Here is a 13997-nt window from a genome sequence, read left to right as displayed (position 1 = left end):
AAGACGAGACTTCGTTTTCGTAGCGTTTATTGGCAATCATTTATCAGGGGCATGACCTTGGTTGCAGAAATTCCTGTATAATTGTTATTGTATCCCATTAACAGCCATGCGGTAAACACATTTTTTCGTCGGCAGCTTTGTAATTTGAATTTTTTTTGATTGTTTCTTCTGATTAAACATCTTTAGAAAGAAAATATAAAACTTTAAGCTATATAAAGCTTTTAAACGTTCATATACCCAAGATTATCAATCACTGATAGCATCCACGAAAGGAAACACTTATGTTTTATGAATAGTATGTAGATGTGATTTCTCTATTCTGCTCAGGGGCAATGCAGAACCTGCCTTGGGGGGGGGGGGGGGAATGTAACTTTTTCTTTTTTGATTAAGAAAAAAAGTTTTTCGAAATTTTTTTTATTAACTTTTTTTTTCCGAGTCTATGAGTGTCTGGGAGGAGGGTACCCCCCCCCCTCGGGAGAATCTCTAGATTTCTGGATTTTAAAGTTGGCACGTCTGAACACTCAAGTTCAGTTTCTTTGCAGATGCTCATGGGGATGCTATGTCGTCCATCCTTTCACTCTTGGGAGTATACTGGTTTCCATAAAAGCTGTGCTTTCGTGATCTGTACCCACATTGCTTCAAGTACTTTGAATTCATTATCCACGAATAGAGAAACAAATTAATAAAAAGTATATTTCAAAAACCCAATATAGAACAAAAACAAGATCAAAAACAAAAATGAGATGTGGAAATAGCATGGTTTCATATGAATATAACAATGTTCTGGAGTGGTATAAAGTGCTTATCTTCTTTTTTAAAGTAGTCTGTAAGATAGATAGACTTGAAAAAAAATCCACTTACTCCGAAAAAAGTCACGGAAAACAAAGAAAAATATCTATATTCAAAAGATGGGCATTAAAAAGGCCATTTAAAAATCTTTGTTTACAATTCTTCTTTCTTAAATAGTAGAAGAAAGAAATGGCCGATCGACAAGCGGTTTTTTGCATTCGATTTCTGATGAAATGAAGTGTTTTTTTAAATTATTTTTGAAAAATTGATTTTTTGAAGCCTCAAAGAGTAGTGAGACCCCCTACTCTTTGCTGTTACCTGTGCACCCTGTTATTATCAGCCGTTGGTTTTATGACCAGAGCAATAAACTTGATTGATATAACATCGTGCTAATATGTACAACCATTACAATGGGGGTGGGGATACATTTTCACCTAGTTTTTTGAATACTGCTCATGAATTTTAAAATTGTGGTGAATCATTTTGACCTTGTAAAAAATTGTGATAATATTTGCAACATTACAGTTAGAACTACTGTACATTCTAATTATAAATTGTATCATTTGCATGACTTTCTCATTTATATGGGTTTTCACGATTGTTTTTTGGAAAGATGTATTGATTGGGTTTCACTGTAGTAGAAAGTGATTTTTTTTTTTCGTTTTCTTCTGAATCAGTTGAAAGTTTTTAGCTCACAGTCACCCAGAGTTAAATATATTGATTGTTATGTAAATTTTTTTTCGAAACAGATTGTCATAAGTAGAGCCCGGAAGTTCAGGCAAAATGCCTTATTGCCTATTTTCAAACTTTTTTGGTAAAAAGGTTTCTTTTGAAATTTTTCCTGCCATAAATACCTATTTTAACATATTTCTTAAGTTTATTAGTGAATTTCAGAGGCCACACAATTCATAAAACTTGGATATTTTGAGCATTGAGAAGAAAAGGATTGCACTTTTTAAAATTTTCCAACTCTCTTGGTACTAATTATAATCAGAAAGTCCGCCCACACACCTTCCAGCCCCATTTAAATGCAAATAAGTGATCTGAGAGATTTGTGCTGCCATGCATTAACATACTTCACTTGTCTTGCTGCATTGTATATGTATAATTGACCAATGACTGGCCCAAGAGGTCATCAGTTGGCGTCTTTGGTCACACAAGCGGGGTAGGAGCAGACAAAGCTCTGGGACCCATATTGTTCTGATTTTGTTTTTTACACCAGAACCAAAAACAACCACGGCTATTCATTTTACATATTACATAATATATAATGTAATAATATATAATGTAAATATACATTATACTTGTATATTTAGTATTTGATTAAATTGACCAGAGTTGCCTTCAGGGGCATGTGCGACAGATATGACCCCACAGGGCCTAGTTCTTGAAAGAGTCTCACATATGTGGTAATATAAAAAAAGGTTAAATTTTTTTTTTAAACAATAGAACAAGGTAGCTATGTTTCAACTATAGAAACGATGATTATTCCAAATAATACAATGAACAAAGAAGAATTATTTGCAACTTGAAGGAGCCCCACAGATCATTTTCTCTGCTGGCTGAGGATCTACTGACATTTTATTTGGGGCTTGAAATCAGTTCAACTTGGATTATAATGCAGTTATTATAAAACCATGATTAAAGCAGTAGATGAATTAAATGCAACCAATTTTTCAGGTAGTTTTTGGACCTTGATGCCTTAGTTTTATTATTTTTCTCTTTCTTCCATAAATTATAAATGCCTTTTTATAGTGCCTATTTTAGGCATTTTTATTGGCTTGTTGCTTGCCTATTTTAGGCATTTTTATTGGCTTGTTGCTTGCCTATTTCGATCATTTTTAGTGCCTAAACTTCTGGGCTCTAGTCATAAGAGATGTGAGATTGCTAAAATATGTAATGAGGGAAACTCTATCTCTTGCCTCTTGTAAATAACATTGCAGAAAAAAAATAAATAAAACGTTCAGTTTCAATTTTAAGCAACTGAAACAAATTTATTGTTCATTTGTTTCAAAAGTGGTTGTCAGTTGTTCGTCAGCCATCTAAAACAGCGTTTCTCAACCTATGGTCAGCAGACAAGGTGGTCCGCAATGATCACATAGGTGATCCACAGACTGTATAATTTAATTTTCACTGAATGAAAAATGATTCAATCGTTGTAATTTATATTAGTAATATCCATATGAGTTCAATAAAAAATGTACCGTGAGATACTTCACTATACACCATTGAGGAAAATGCGGGAAATTGTGGCAGTAAATACGGGATATCAATTAAATTTTCCCAAAAATGGCATTATTGCCTGAATGCAATTTTCGAATTACTTCTATAATTGCTAAAGGGTGGCGAAATAAAGCGCTGCTTCAAATCACAGTGAACAATGTATTTCACGAAAAAGAAAAAATCCAACGATCAGATGAACATATTTCATTGAGGAATATGGGATATATGTAAACTAGGATTCTATATAGGGTAAAATGGGACATAATGCACATATGGGATTCTATATAGGGTAAATACTGACATAACCTATCGTCATAAAAGAATATTGCCAGAAGTAGGCACTAATTTTTATAAAAATTGCTTAAAACTACGGGAAAAACGTTGAACCTGACTAATATGTAAAATGAATATCTATATTTTTTGCCATAAATTATCACAATATAATTTACGTAGTTTTTTTTCTTCTGAAAACGCTGTGCATTCATGACTTCAGCAAATTTAAAATTTAAATATAGCCTCGTTAAAAAAACTAGGCAAATGTGTAAAACATAATCGGTAACATAAAATATACAATTTCTTCAAAATTATATTTCCCTCATCTGCATTTCTGAATAGTTAAGTGTATATGTAAATGACACTCTGCCCTGTCAGTGCGATTGAGCAGGTTCGACAAGAGGTGCACTATTGTTCTGCATGAAGAATAAAAACATTAAGTGGGCGTTGCACAAATGCCACTTAGTCAAATCCCTACCACCTCTATTCGGATGTCCTGCAGAGCAAAAGAGGGAAAAGCATTTTCTAGCTGGGCACTTTTGAAAACATTTTGTTTAAGGTGAAGTGTTTTTTTCAAGCCATTTTATGAATCTTCTGTGATCCTCGGAGGGTTAACATTGCATATATGAGAAAAAATTTGTCAAAAATCAAATAAATTTCAGAAAAATAAAAAATGAATATATGTACATAGTAAGTATCTATGGCATCTATTCAAAAAAAAAAAAAAGATAAAGTTCTGTGGATTAAAACAGTGCAAAAAAATTAAAAACTGCAGCTTCATGTAATCCGAGATGGTCAAGTGAGGAATCAAATGTCACTTTATTTTTCAATAGAGTAGCTGGAAAATCTTTCAGACTCTGCCGACCATGGAGCTATGAATAGATCCTTGTTCTTTACTCTTTGTTTGCTGACAGAAAGCGATGTTAGCATTCATATGTGTACTCGCTCACAAAATCAGTTAATCTACCATGTCTGTTGATGTCTACATTGGATAACAAATATTGCACATGTGTATTAAGTAAATTAACGTCGCCAATTTCAACTTGATGTAACATCATCTTAGTTACTTCCGTCGTTTACAAAAAAAATTGATTGCCCAATACATTGCATGTGTGCATTTGTTGTGCAAAGAGGTAATTTCAACTCGATGTAAGAACGTCAGATTTCCCTGATACATCGTGTATTCGCTAAATCGGCATCGCGATATTAGACATAGAAATTAACTATTCATCACTGTGCTCAAAATCAGGATATCAATGTGGGACCTTATATCAGGGGTTTTTATTATAAATCCATACATAGCTCAGTCCTACTAGACAGTATAAGTTTGGCTAAGATCATTTTATCAGCAGAAAATGTCTCTCCAACTATTGCAGTAACCAGAAGGTGGTGCTGACAGAACAATGAATGAATATTTCAAAGAGAGCAATGTGTATATATATTGTTCCGGACTCTGCCATGAAGCTGGGCTGAAAGAGATCTCGGCAATGGGATAAGTCCAGTGGCAAAGTTCTGCGGTGTGTTCATTCATTCAGTGTGTGTATATATATATGAATTAAATTCTTAAAATAGTAAGGAGTCTACCATAGTACTAATAACATGAAATATAAAATTTTCAAAAACAAAATTCCACTGGATAACTTCAGCTTTGTTCTGATAAATATTTTATTTTTAGAAGTCTCTGCCTGAATTACCAACACCCGAATCTGAAAGGATGAGAAATTTCGTGGCGTGGCTGCAAGACAGAAATTCGACTCATTCTCCATTAATGATAGTCAGGTATGTGATTTTTTCTCTGTTCTTAAAATTATTTCAGGTAATACTCTTCTGTATAAGTGTAAAGATATATTTTGCAGACAGTTGTGAGATCCTTCAATGTGACTGTAAAGAAAATGAAGAAGATAAAATTTTCATTCTAAGTTTTCGATGAAATTGTTAATTCAAAAATTTTGTTTCTCACATTCAATTGTAAAGGAAATATAACAGATTATTAATTTAACAGTATTCCTGTTTACTTAGCCATTTTTTTAGTCAGAAATAATATGCTGCAATATGAAATCTGATTAACTGTATCCTTTTGAAAAAAATTTACTGAATTAGTTTCCCAGTTATCATTGCACAACAAATATTTTAATATCGTAATATGTTCAAGAGATAAAAAAAAACTTGAAATTTTTGAATTTATGTGAATAAAAGAGACTGCAGCGAGCTAAAAATCGATGAGTCGTTCAAAATAAGTTCAATGAGTTGAACAGTTTATAGAACAACAAAGCAATCTTATTTATTAGTTCTTTATCTCATTTAAAAAGTAAGTCCATAAAATGCTTACCATCATCTATGAATTTTTGTTGCTGAAATACTTCTAAGTTTAACTCCTCTAAGCATAAGGTGGCTTTTTCTGTCCATTCACCAATAAAGTTATCTTAATAGTTCCTGTAATATTGCAGTACAGTGATACATCGGCTTACAGATTTTTTGGCTGACAAAGATCTTCCCCCCCCCCCCGTTTTTCTGCCGTGGCTAACAAACATTTTGACGGATGTGGATGCATAAAATAACAAAAAACACCACATCATGAGCTAAATTTTCCTGCCAATCAAAATAAATACGAGTTACTGTCACTTGAGCCAGATTAATTTATTGATATTTCAGAATCACTTTGCAGATACACCTCTTTTTCGGTAGGTGGTCCTATAATCCAATAAAGACACCAGCTGTCCTTAAAGGACAAAGACTAGTGTACTAGTAGTTACATTACCTTACAGACATTTTCATTTTCTTTCCCATAAGAAGTACCACATCTCATACTGTATATCACGGTCTTAATATTCAAGTTTTACTTATTCAAGTTTATATTTTCACTGTTAAGCCCAGTTAATCAAGGTTCTACTGTATAGTAGTAACAGATTTATGAAAAATAATCAGCTATATACAGGGTGATTATAATTAAAGTTTTGATTCCAAAACTATATAATAAGTACTGGTCAGAATGACTTGAAAATTTGCATGGATACTCCTGAAGCAATGGAAATTTTGGCAAAAGAGAAAAAAGTGCAAGCAGGGCAAAATCTGCAAGTAGATGATGCTTGGCCAGAAGTATATATTTTGTGCAACCACATCATTTCAGCACTTCCACAGCATCAGTGTGTGGATAGAACAACTTCTATCAAGATGCACATCGCAATACCAGCAAAACAGCTGCTGAAGACAGATTTTGACAATAACAGGATGCAATTTAACCCTTGCAACTTCTGGCTGGGGGTGGGGGGGGTGTACCTCAAAATGTTATGAACAGTGGTCAGATTGCGAACTTTGGTGAATTGTAATCTCCAGCGCATCTCCTATATGTTTGAAGTTCCTCAGGAATATTAACATGGGGGCACGTTTGGTTTAATAAAGGTGAATTGCAAGTGCATCCACATCATGACCATGGCATATTCTGATCTGTTGTTGAACAAGAATTTTTTTGCTTTCACCTCGTAGTCAGAACACGGTGGACAACATATTTAGCATTTCTTGAGTAAGTTGTAGTTATTTGTTAAACTACTTCATTCTTTTGTGATGTTTCCATGAATTATAAAATTGTGCAGTGCTATAATTAAGTTATCTTTTGCCATGGCTATCGTTTCCATTCTGTGAGCAAATTTCCCACGTGTTGGATGATGTCATTAATTTTACATTTTTAAGTATTTTTTTCCCCTTTACCAAATAAAATTTCATTTTTTCAGGAATGTTCATGTCAATTTTCAAGTCATTCTGACAATCATTCTTTTTTTACAGTGTTTTGAAATCGGAACCTTAGTTATAATCGCCTGTATATTGTAAATCATCATTAATTAATCCGCATTATTTATGCTTCATTAAATACATTATATTCACCTAATGTTTATTATAGTTTTTGCAAAATAGCTTCCCAATTAAGCATACTGAAAGTAACTGGAGAAAACATCTTTATATTAAATATGTGATTAATAATTAAAAAAATTTCAAACCTGTGAAGTAATCCATTGAGTTAAGCAAAAATAATTAAAATGCAAAAATTGGTTTTTGTTAAAATGTAAGAAATATTTATTGTGATTAATTAATATGGGAAAATACATTATATTCACCTAATTTTTATTGTAGTTTTTGCAAAATAGCTTCCTAATTAAGCATACTGAAAGTAACTGGAGAAAACATCTTTATGTTAATTATATATATTGTTACGAACTATCGACGTCCTTGTCAGGAAACTTTCCTGACACAGGGTACAACAAAAAACGGCGACTTGACCGCAGCAAAAAATTGCTACCGCAGGGAGTTCCCCCCATCGAGGGGTTGGCGCACCAACCTCTCGATGAGTATAAAAACAAGCCTGCCGTTCGGAATCGGCAATAAATTGTAGATCCCGGTCTAATTAGCCCTCGTGTGCAGAAAATGACTGTGGTGCGACAAAAATGATCAATGACGAACTATCGACGATAGATGGCGCGAATCGTTCGATGGCTCTCAGAAATATCGAAATCGGTTGATACCGGTTTCGGTTTGGCAGAAATGACTGTGATTGGTGGAGAACTGGCAGGGCGTGTAGAGAAAAATCTAGAAAGTCCCGCCCCCCCAAACAGTGATTCAACGCTCCTCCAGGCAGTCTGTATGGTGGCGCCGTTGACTAGGAAACTGTAAAATAGAATTTTGTGGAATGTTCTTTTTCTTGAAGTTTCTCCTGGGTTATAAATAGTGCAGCGCTCACAAGATGGCAGGCTAGACAGGTTCAGAGAGGCGGGAGATTAAGTCAGTTGTGTTTAAACGTTGAGAGAACGTTGTTAGCTCTCTGATTAGCTTGTAAATACGTGTAAATTGCTGTTCTGTAAATGAATCTGTGTTTAGAGAGATATAGATGACTTTTTTCTCAGCCAGAGATATCAAGGAAACGGTTATTTTCCAGATATTATGCTGAGGTGAGCTCGGAAAGAAAAGTCATCACGTCTCCGCCGGGACTCGAACCCAGGCCCTCTTGCATACTGGGCAAGCATGTTACCATCTACACCACTGGAGACACATGAATCTGCCTTGTTTCCTTGATAAATCTGTGTTTGTCCATCGAACCGCTTCTTGTTTTGTAACCTCGAAGTCTTGTGAAAAATTATCCGGAACAATATAATTAATAACATTAAAAGAATTTTCAAACACTAAGTAAGTAATCCATTGAATTAAGCAAAAAATAATTGAATTCCAAAAGTTGGTTTTTGTTAGAATGTAAGAAATATTTATTGATTAGTTAATATGAGAATAGTGTTAATTACATTAATAAACATTTATTTTAATTAATTATTAGAACTTTGAATGATTTTTCAGAAATTTTATTGTTTTTAATTTTAATACTATTTAAAACAAAAAACCCGGTTTTTTTACCAACCCTGCTTAATACCAAACTGAACAGTCTGGACATTTTAGAAACGTATCTTTTCCACTTCACTTTTCTTTTCTATCTGCATGTATGTGAGAGAAATGAGCTGACAATATCACATGTCACACCACCTCACAATTTTCAGGGTTCCCAGCGACCTGAAAGTCGGAGAATCAGGGAATCAGAAAATGGTCACAGAAAATGTGAAATATTTGTCAAAAGTCAGGGAAAATTCTAAATACTTGGGAAAGTCAAGGGAAATCTGAAGGGGAAAAAGAAAAAAATCAAAAAGAGGAGAAATGTACATTCAAGTGGTTGAAAGTACACTGGTTTTTCCATGGAAGATTATTTTTCAGATTCCCAGGTAGAGAAAAAAAATCCTTATCAGCATTTTCCTCCACATCCCCCAACATCTATCATTCAGCCCCCTTGATCAGGGGGTAATGCGAGCATTCAAGGCTCACTATACATGTCACTGAATGAAGATGTTTGTGCATGCAATAGAAGATGCAAATGCAGAAAATATCTTGAAGGTATGGAAGAATTACACTATTGCTAATGCCATTACTGTCATCACTAGAACCATGGCAGCTCTTAAGAGAGAAACAGTCAACTCGGGTTGGATTGACCTTTGGCCACAATGTGTGCTCCAAGACACAACAGAGCCAACTGAAGAGATTATAAAAGACATTGTCAAGTTAGCAAAACAGATGGGTGGAGAAGGGTTCAATGATATGGATGTAGAAGAGAAGTCAAACAGCTAATTAATAGCAATTCTGAGGCATTGATTGAGAAGGAATTAATGCAGCTGATTGCTCATGAAACATGTGGTACCAGACGAAGATCAAAATAAAGAAGTAGAAGACAAGTTCACCATGAGTAACATAGCAGGAGAGCTTCATAAGTTCAAATCAGCAATAGATTATTTTCATTATATTGATCCCTCTATGGTACGTTTTTCACATGTAGAAAAATTGGTAGAGGAAGTCTTGTCAAAATACTCCAACATACTTGATGATATGAAGAAGAAACAGCAAACAGAAATCACAATGTTCTTTCAAAAGACATCAACAATCAAAATTGCTGCACCCTTTTACATTCCCTTATACTTTTGCATCATGCTGCTCTTCTCATGATGTTCAATAAACGAGATAAACAAAAAAAACTGGGGTTTCGGTTATTTGCAGATTTCCGGTATTTTCCCCACCCCAAGAACGTAACCCCCATGCATACGAGGGGGCAATAATTTAGAGTGATATTATATGGTTTAGAATTATACATGCGCGTGACAGTGTACGCGTTTTTGGTCAGGGAAATGATCAAGCAGATTTTGCTGGGAACCCTGATTTTTTTCCACTATGGATCACAAATCTCACTGCATAGTGTATATAGTATAAAATATGTTTAGTTTTTCATCTTCCTTTTAAATATCCTTCACCCAATTTTTAAGTAGTTTATCTCAGCCTCTTGTCAGTTTTTGCATTTTTTATGATGCTTATTAGTGTTTTATGAAAGTTACTTTGAAATTTTCAGCACTTTCTGGAACGAATTGAACAATTTTCCTTAGAAACCTGTGGGAAAATTGTGTTTTGACTAACAAATGTGATTTTGGAACTAAATTATCTTCATTAGCCGAGGTATCACTGTATATATATTGCTGCTTAACAAGTTGATGTCAACAACACAGATACTCATTGTTTAATTTGTTTTACTTCTGCAAATTCATTTTGACCATTTTAACTATTAACGTAATAAAGAAACAAACTTTTTTCTTTTTCAAATCACAGCTTTTATCAATGGTTAGCTACTCAATTTAAATTTTTCTTCTTTACTTTTTAGGGAGGACAGCAACTCTCGTTATTCATTTCTTCAGTATATGGTTGATGATCGGACAGAGTCTTTGTTTTCCTATTATGAGTTCCTGCAGCATTTGAGGGTACAAATATCGAAGTAAAAATCACAGTAAACCTTTATTTGTGCTTATCAGAAATAATATATGTTGACTGTTTTACAAAAACTGCAGATCAATTCTCAAGGAAGATGACCTGATGTATGAGTGAGGATATATTTATGTATAACAAATTGTATTTAGTTTGAAATTTCGAGAAAAATCACTTGTATTTTTGGTATGTTTTGTTTAATATGATATTTAAAATGTTTTTGTTATGATTCTTTGCAACATTAAATGATAATTATATGACATTTATGTTTTACAAGCTTAAGAAATTCATACTGATAGCATCCAGAATCGTTAGAATAATTTTTGCATTTTCTTTTTCAAATGCAGTGTGTTTAATATTTTCAGTTGTCAAAAATATTCCTGAAATATCTTGAATATTTAGAGGAATTTTTGCACTTAGGTTTGAAATTCCTTTGAAAAAAATACTTGTGAAAGCTAAGGGGTGAATCCTTTCATTCATGGATTAAAATTGGAATGCGAACATATTGCTGATATGCCAAATGTATCTGTGGTTGGTTTTGTAATAATAATTGCAAAGGATAATCTGTTTCGACTTTATAACATTGCATGTAGGCAGTATCAATTTCAAGTTTGGTATTTTATACATCCAATTCTCACTTATACAATGCAGAATTGTTCAATTTTAATCATTTTTCTATTGGTTCAAATTATATTTGATGCGAGTCTATTTTGTGAAAAATTATATTTAAAAAATAAATATTATATTTTCTTAATTGTGTTTTACTTTTAGTGTATGTTACTCAAGTGCGTTGTGGAGAATATGTGAAGGTTATATTTCCTGTAAAAAAAAGAGAATGGGAAATATGCCTGTAAAATTTACATACATTGAACCTCTTTACTGAATATTTATTTCAATTATATGTAGTCCAAAAGTATTTTCAAAACCAATCTTTTTTTCTTTTTTTTTGGAACAATCATTCTATTTCTTCCAGTGTTGACTCTCTTCAATAATTTTTTTAGAAACTGTTTCAAATAATAAGGAATGGTAAAGTAACTAAAGATTATATTCTGTTTGGGGAATAAGCATGAAATAACTATATATTAAGACATTCATCCCTTGAAATTTTGGGATCTTTTCAGTGCCCGATTTCATTATTTATATATAAATGGGTATTTCCACTTGAGGAAATTTCTTATTTTTTATATATTTATTTAAAGAATTTTTAACCAGTTATATGACTACGACGGCACATGATAATATGCCATCATATGACGATTTTTTGGTCTAATTATTTCAATTTTTGAAAACTAACTAGTAATTATTTCAATTATAATTTTTTGTTGATTTAAAAACCCAGTTAAGAACATGAAGTCATTTTCAATGTGTTCATAAAAAAATTTAATCAGGAAATATATTTATTAGCTTCTAACTTTAAAAATAAAAAAAATTAGCCAGATGACTGGTTAATGAGATTTAATTTACTTTTCTATTTATTTATGCAATGTTGTTGGCCTAGAGACCTATACAAAAGGATGTGGTTGATTTACTCATAGATATTTAGTAATGTTTAACAAGAAATCAGAGATCATGAAATCAACAATAGTGGAGAGGAGTTTGTTCCATTTAACTACGGTATTAGGAAAGAAACTCTGTATTTAAAGCAGTCGGTAGAGGCAAAAATATGTTTTGTATTTTTTTTGGTGGTCAAGTCTATTGGAGACATAGGAAGGCCTGATCAGAATACCAGACATATCGAAATTTAGATGACCATGAGTAATCTTATAAAGCAGGGCTAATCGAGAGATAAGTTGTTGAGTAGCGAGTGAGTGGAGATTAAGTTTGAGTTTAAGACTGGAAATGGAATTAAAAGAGGACCACAGCAGCCATGAATAAAGCCAGCAGATTTATTTTGGATGGATTCAAGTTTGTCAATATTGCTAGAGGTGGGGAGGGTCCCCACACCCCACCAGTCTGAGATGGAAACAAGATTATGTTGTAGAATTTCTTGATCAGACTTGTGATTAATTATGTGGTAAATTACACAACCATCAGCAAAAAATCTAATGGTGCAGTTGAGGGTTTCAGGGAGATTGTTTATATAAATAAAAACATAAAATATAGATATTTTCTTATACTTCAACTATGTATAAGATAAAAGAAGTTTAAGCTGTCATAATTTTAAGCTGTTTTAAGTTTAAAATGTCAAAAAACATTAGAAATTAATAGTCTATATATATATATATATATATATATATATATATATTTTTTTTTTTTTCTTGTTACCTTTCAATCAGTGACTAATTTTCTTCAAACAGTACTGTTGCTTCTCAAAGGGGTTTTATTGTAATTTTTTTTTTCTATTCAACTTTGTTTTTACACAAATATTGTTCAATACCTTCGGGTTTTTTTTTTCTAACTTACCTTCAAACGCTGGCTCTACATGTATATTGGAACATCCTGTATTAGGTTCTCTGGGTAAGGAGCTGGGTAATCAAGCTTTCTTCAATGGTGTTTTATAAAATAATATGTAACATTTATTAAGATCTAAGATATTAAGATTCAAAAGAGAAACGTGAGGAAAATAGGTTATCTAATCCAAAAACATACAAACTGATGTGTTTAATGAAAAAAACAAAAAAAAAAAAAGTTATACAGCTGTACATTATAATTATACAGGGTGATTCTTTTTAACTCAAACTTTGAGGAGTAGCACAACTTACTAGAACTTTTATTAAATGAAAAACATTTACAGCTTAACCATGAAGGTATTGGAGGTTACCTAGTTTGAACTAACATAGAGTGTGCCTTTGAACCAAGTATGCTATCTACTTCATGATTTTTTTGTGTACATTTATTCTTTGACAAAAATGTTCTTGCTAGCTCCCCACCTTCTTCCCAGTTTGTACCACCAGTTCAGAATTACTGAGTTCTTTCTTATCTAAAAGCAATGCAATGTTTCTTTGGTTTAAAAAATTTGTGGAAACTTCATTATATGTGAACTTCACAAAATTTCTTATTCTAAGTGATCAATGATCAAGATGGCACAGGTCAACATTGAATTTGAAGGACATGGAAAGTCTGTTTCTTAACTGTAAAACTCCATTATACTTTATTGATCACTGAATATTATTAAAATGAAGAAGCAGTAGATAAATAAAATAAATGTATAAACAGTTATGATGAATATGAAGATGGATCAAAAAATGTGGAAGAGAGCACACTTTCTATGTACGACGAGTATCGCAGCTAGTGCTGGAACTTTATTTACATCTAGATAAATCTTTTTCAGTTGTGAAGTAAATCTTTACATGAAAAGCAATGTTTTCTCTTTTTTTTAATTGATAATGTATCTTTCCTTTGTACATTGATTTATATTTCTTAATCTTAAATTTTTTTCGCACATA

The 13997-nt window shown here is 32.7% G+C and overlaps 1 protein-coding gene and 1 non-coding gene across 5 annotated transcripts in view; one reads left to right on the top strand and one right to left on the bottom strand.

The window, feature by feature from the left end:
- Sec24AB (Protein transport protein Sec24AB) overlaps window positions 1-11362 on the top strand; it is a 139397-nt gene extending 128035 nt beyond the window's left edge. For 3 of the 4 annotated variants that reach the window (XM_089239649.1, XM_089239648.1, XM_089239647.1), the window contains 2 exons: window positions 4961-5064; window positions 10511-11336. In XM_089239649.1, coding sequence (XP_089095775.1) covers window positions 4961-5064; window positions 10511-10625 — 219 coding nt within the window. In that variant the 3' untranslated portion in view covers window positions 10626-11336. Of the gene's footprint in view, window positions 1-4960; window positions 5065-10510 lie in introns of all 4 variants that reach the window. The other variant, XM_089239646.1, reaches the window with a different exon arrangement.
- On the bottom strand, window positions 8248-8321 carry TRNAT-AGU (transfer RNA threonine (anticodon AGU)). Its single transcript has one exon. It is a non-coding gene; the product is annotated as a tRNA-Thr (tRNA).
- Window positions 11363-13997: the final 2635 nt, after the last annotated feature.

Source organism: Pholcus phalangioides, unplaced genomic scaffold (genome assembly GCF_987345545.1).
Source record: "Pholcus phalangioides strain wild (caught in Gottingen) unplaced genomic scaffold, Ppha-v1.0 ptg000011l_1, whole genome shotgun sequence".
Lineage (NCBI taxonomy): Eukaryota > Metazoa > Arthropoda > Arachnida > Araneae > Pholcidae > Pholcus > Pholcus phalangioides.
Note: the sequence above shows the minus strand (reverse complement) of the source record. Positions and strands in the feature narration are given on the sequence as shown.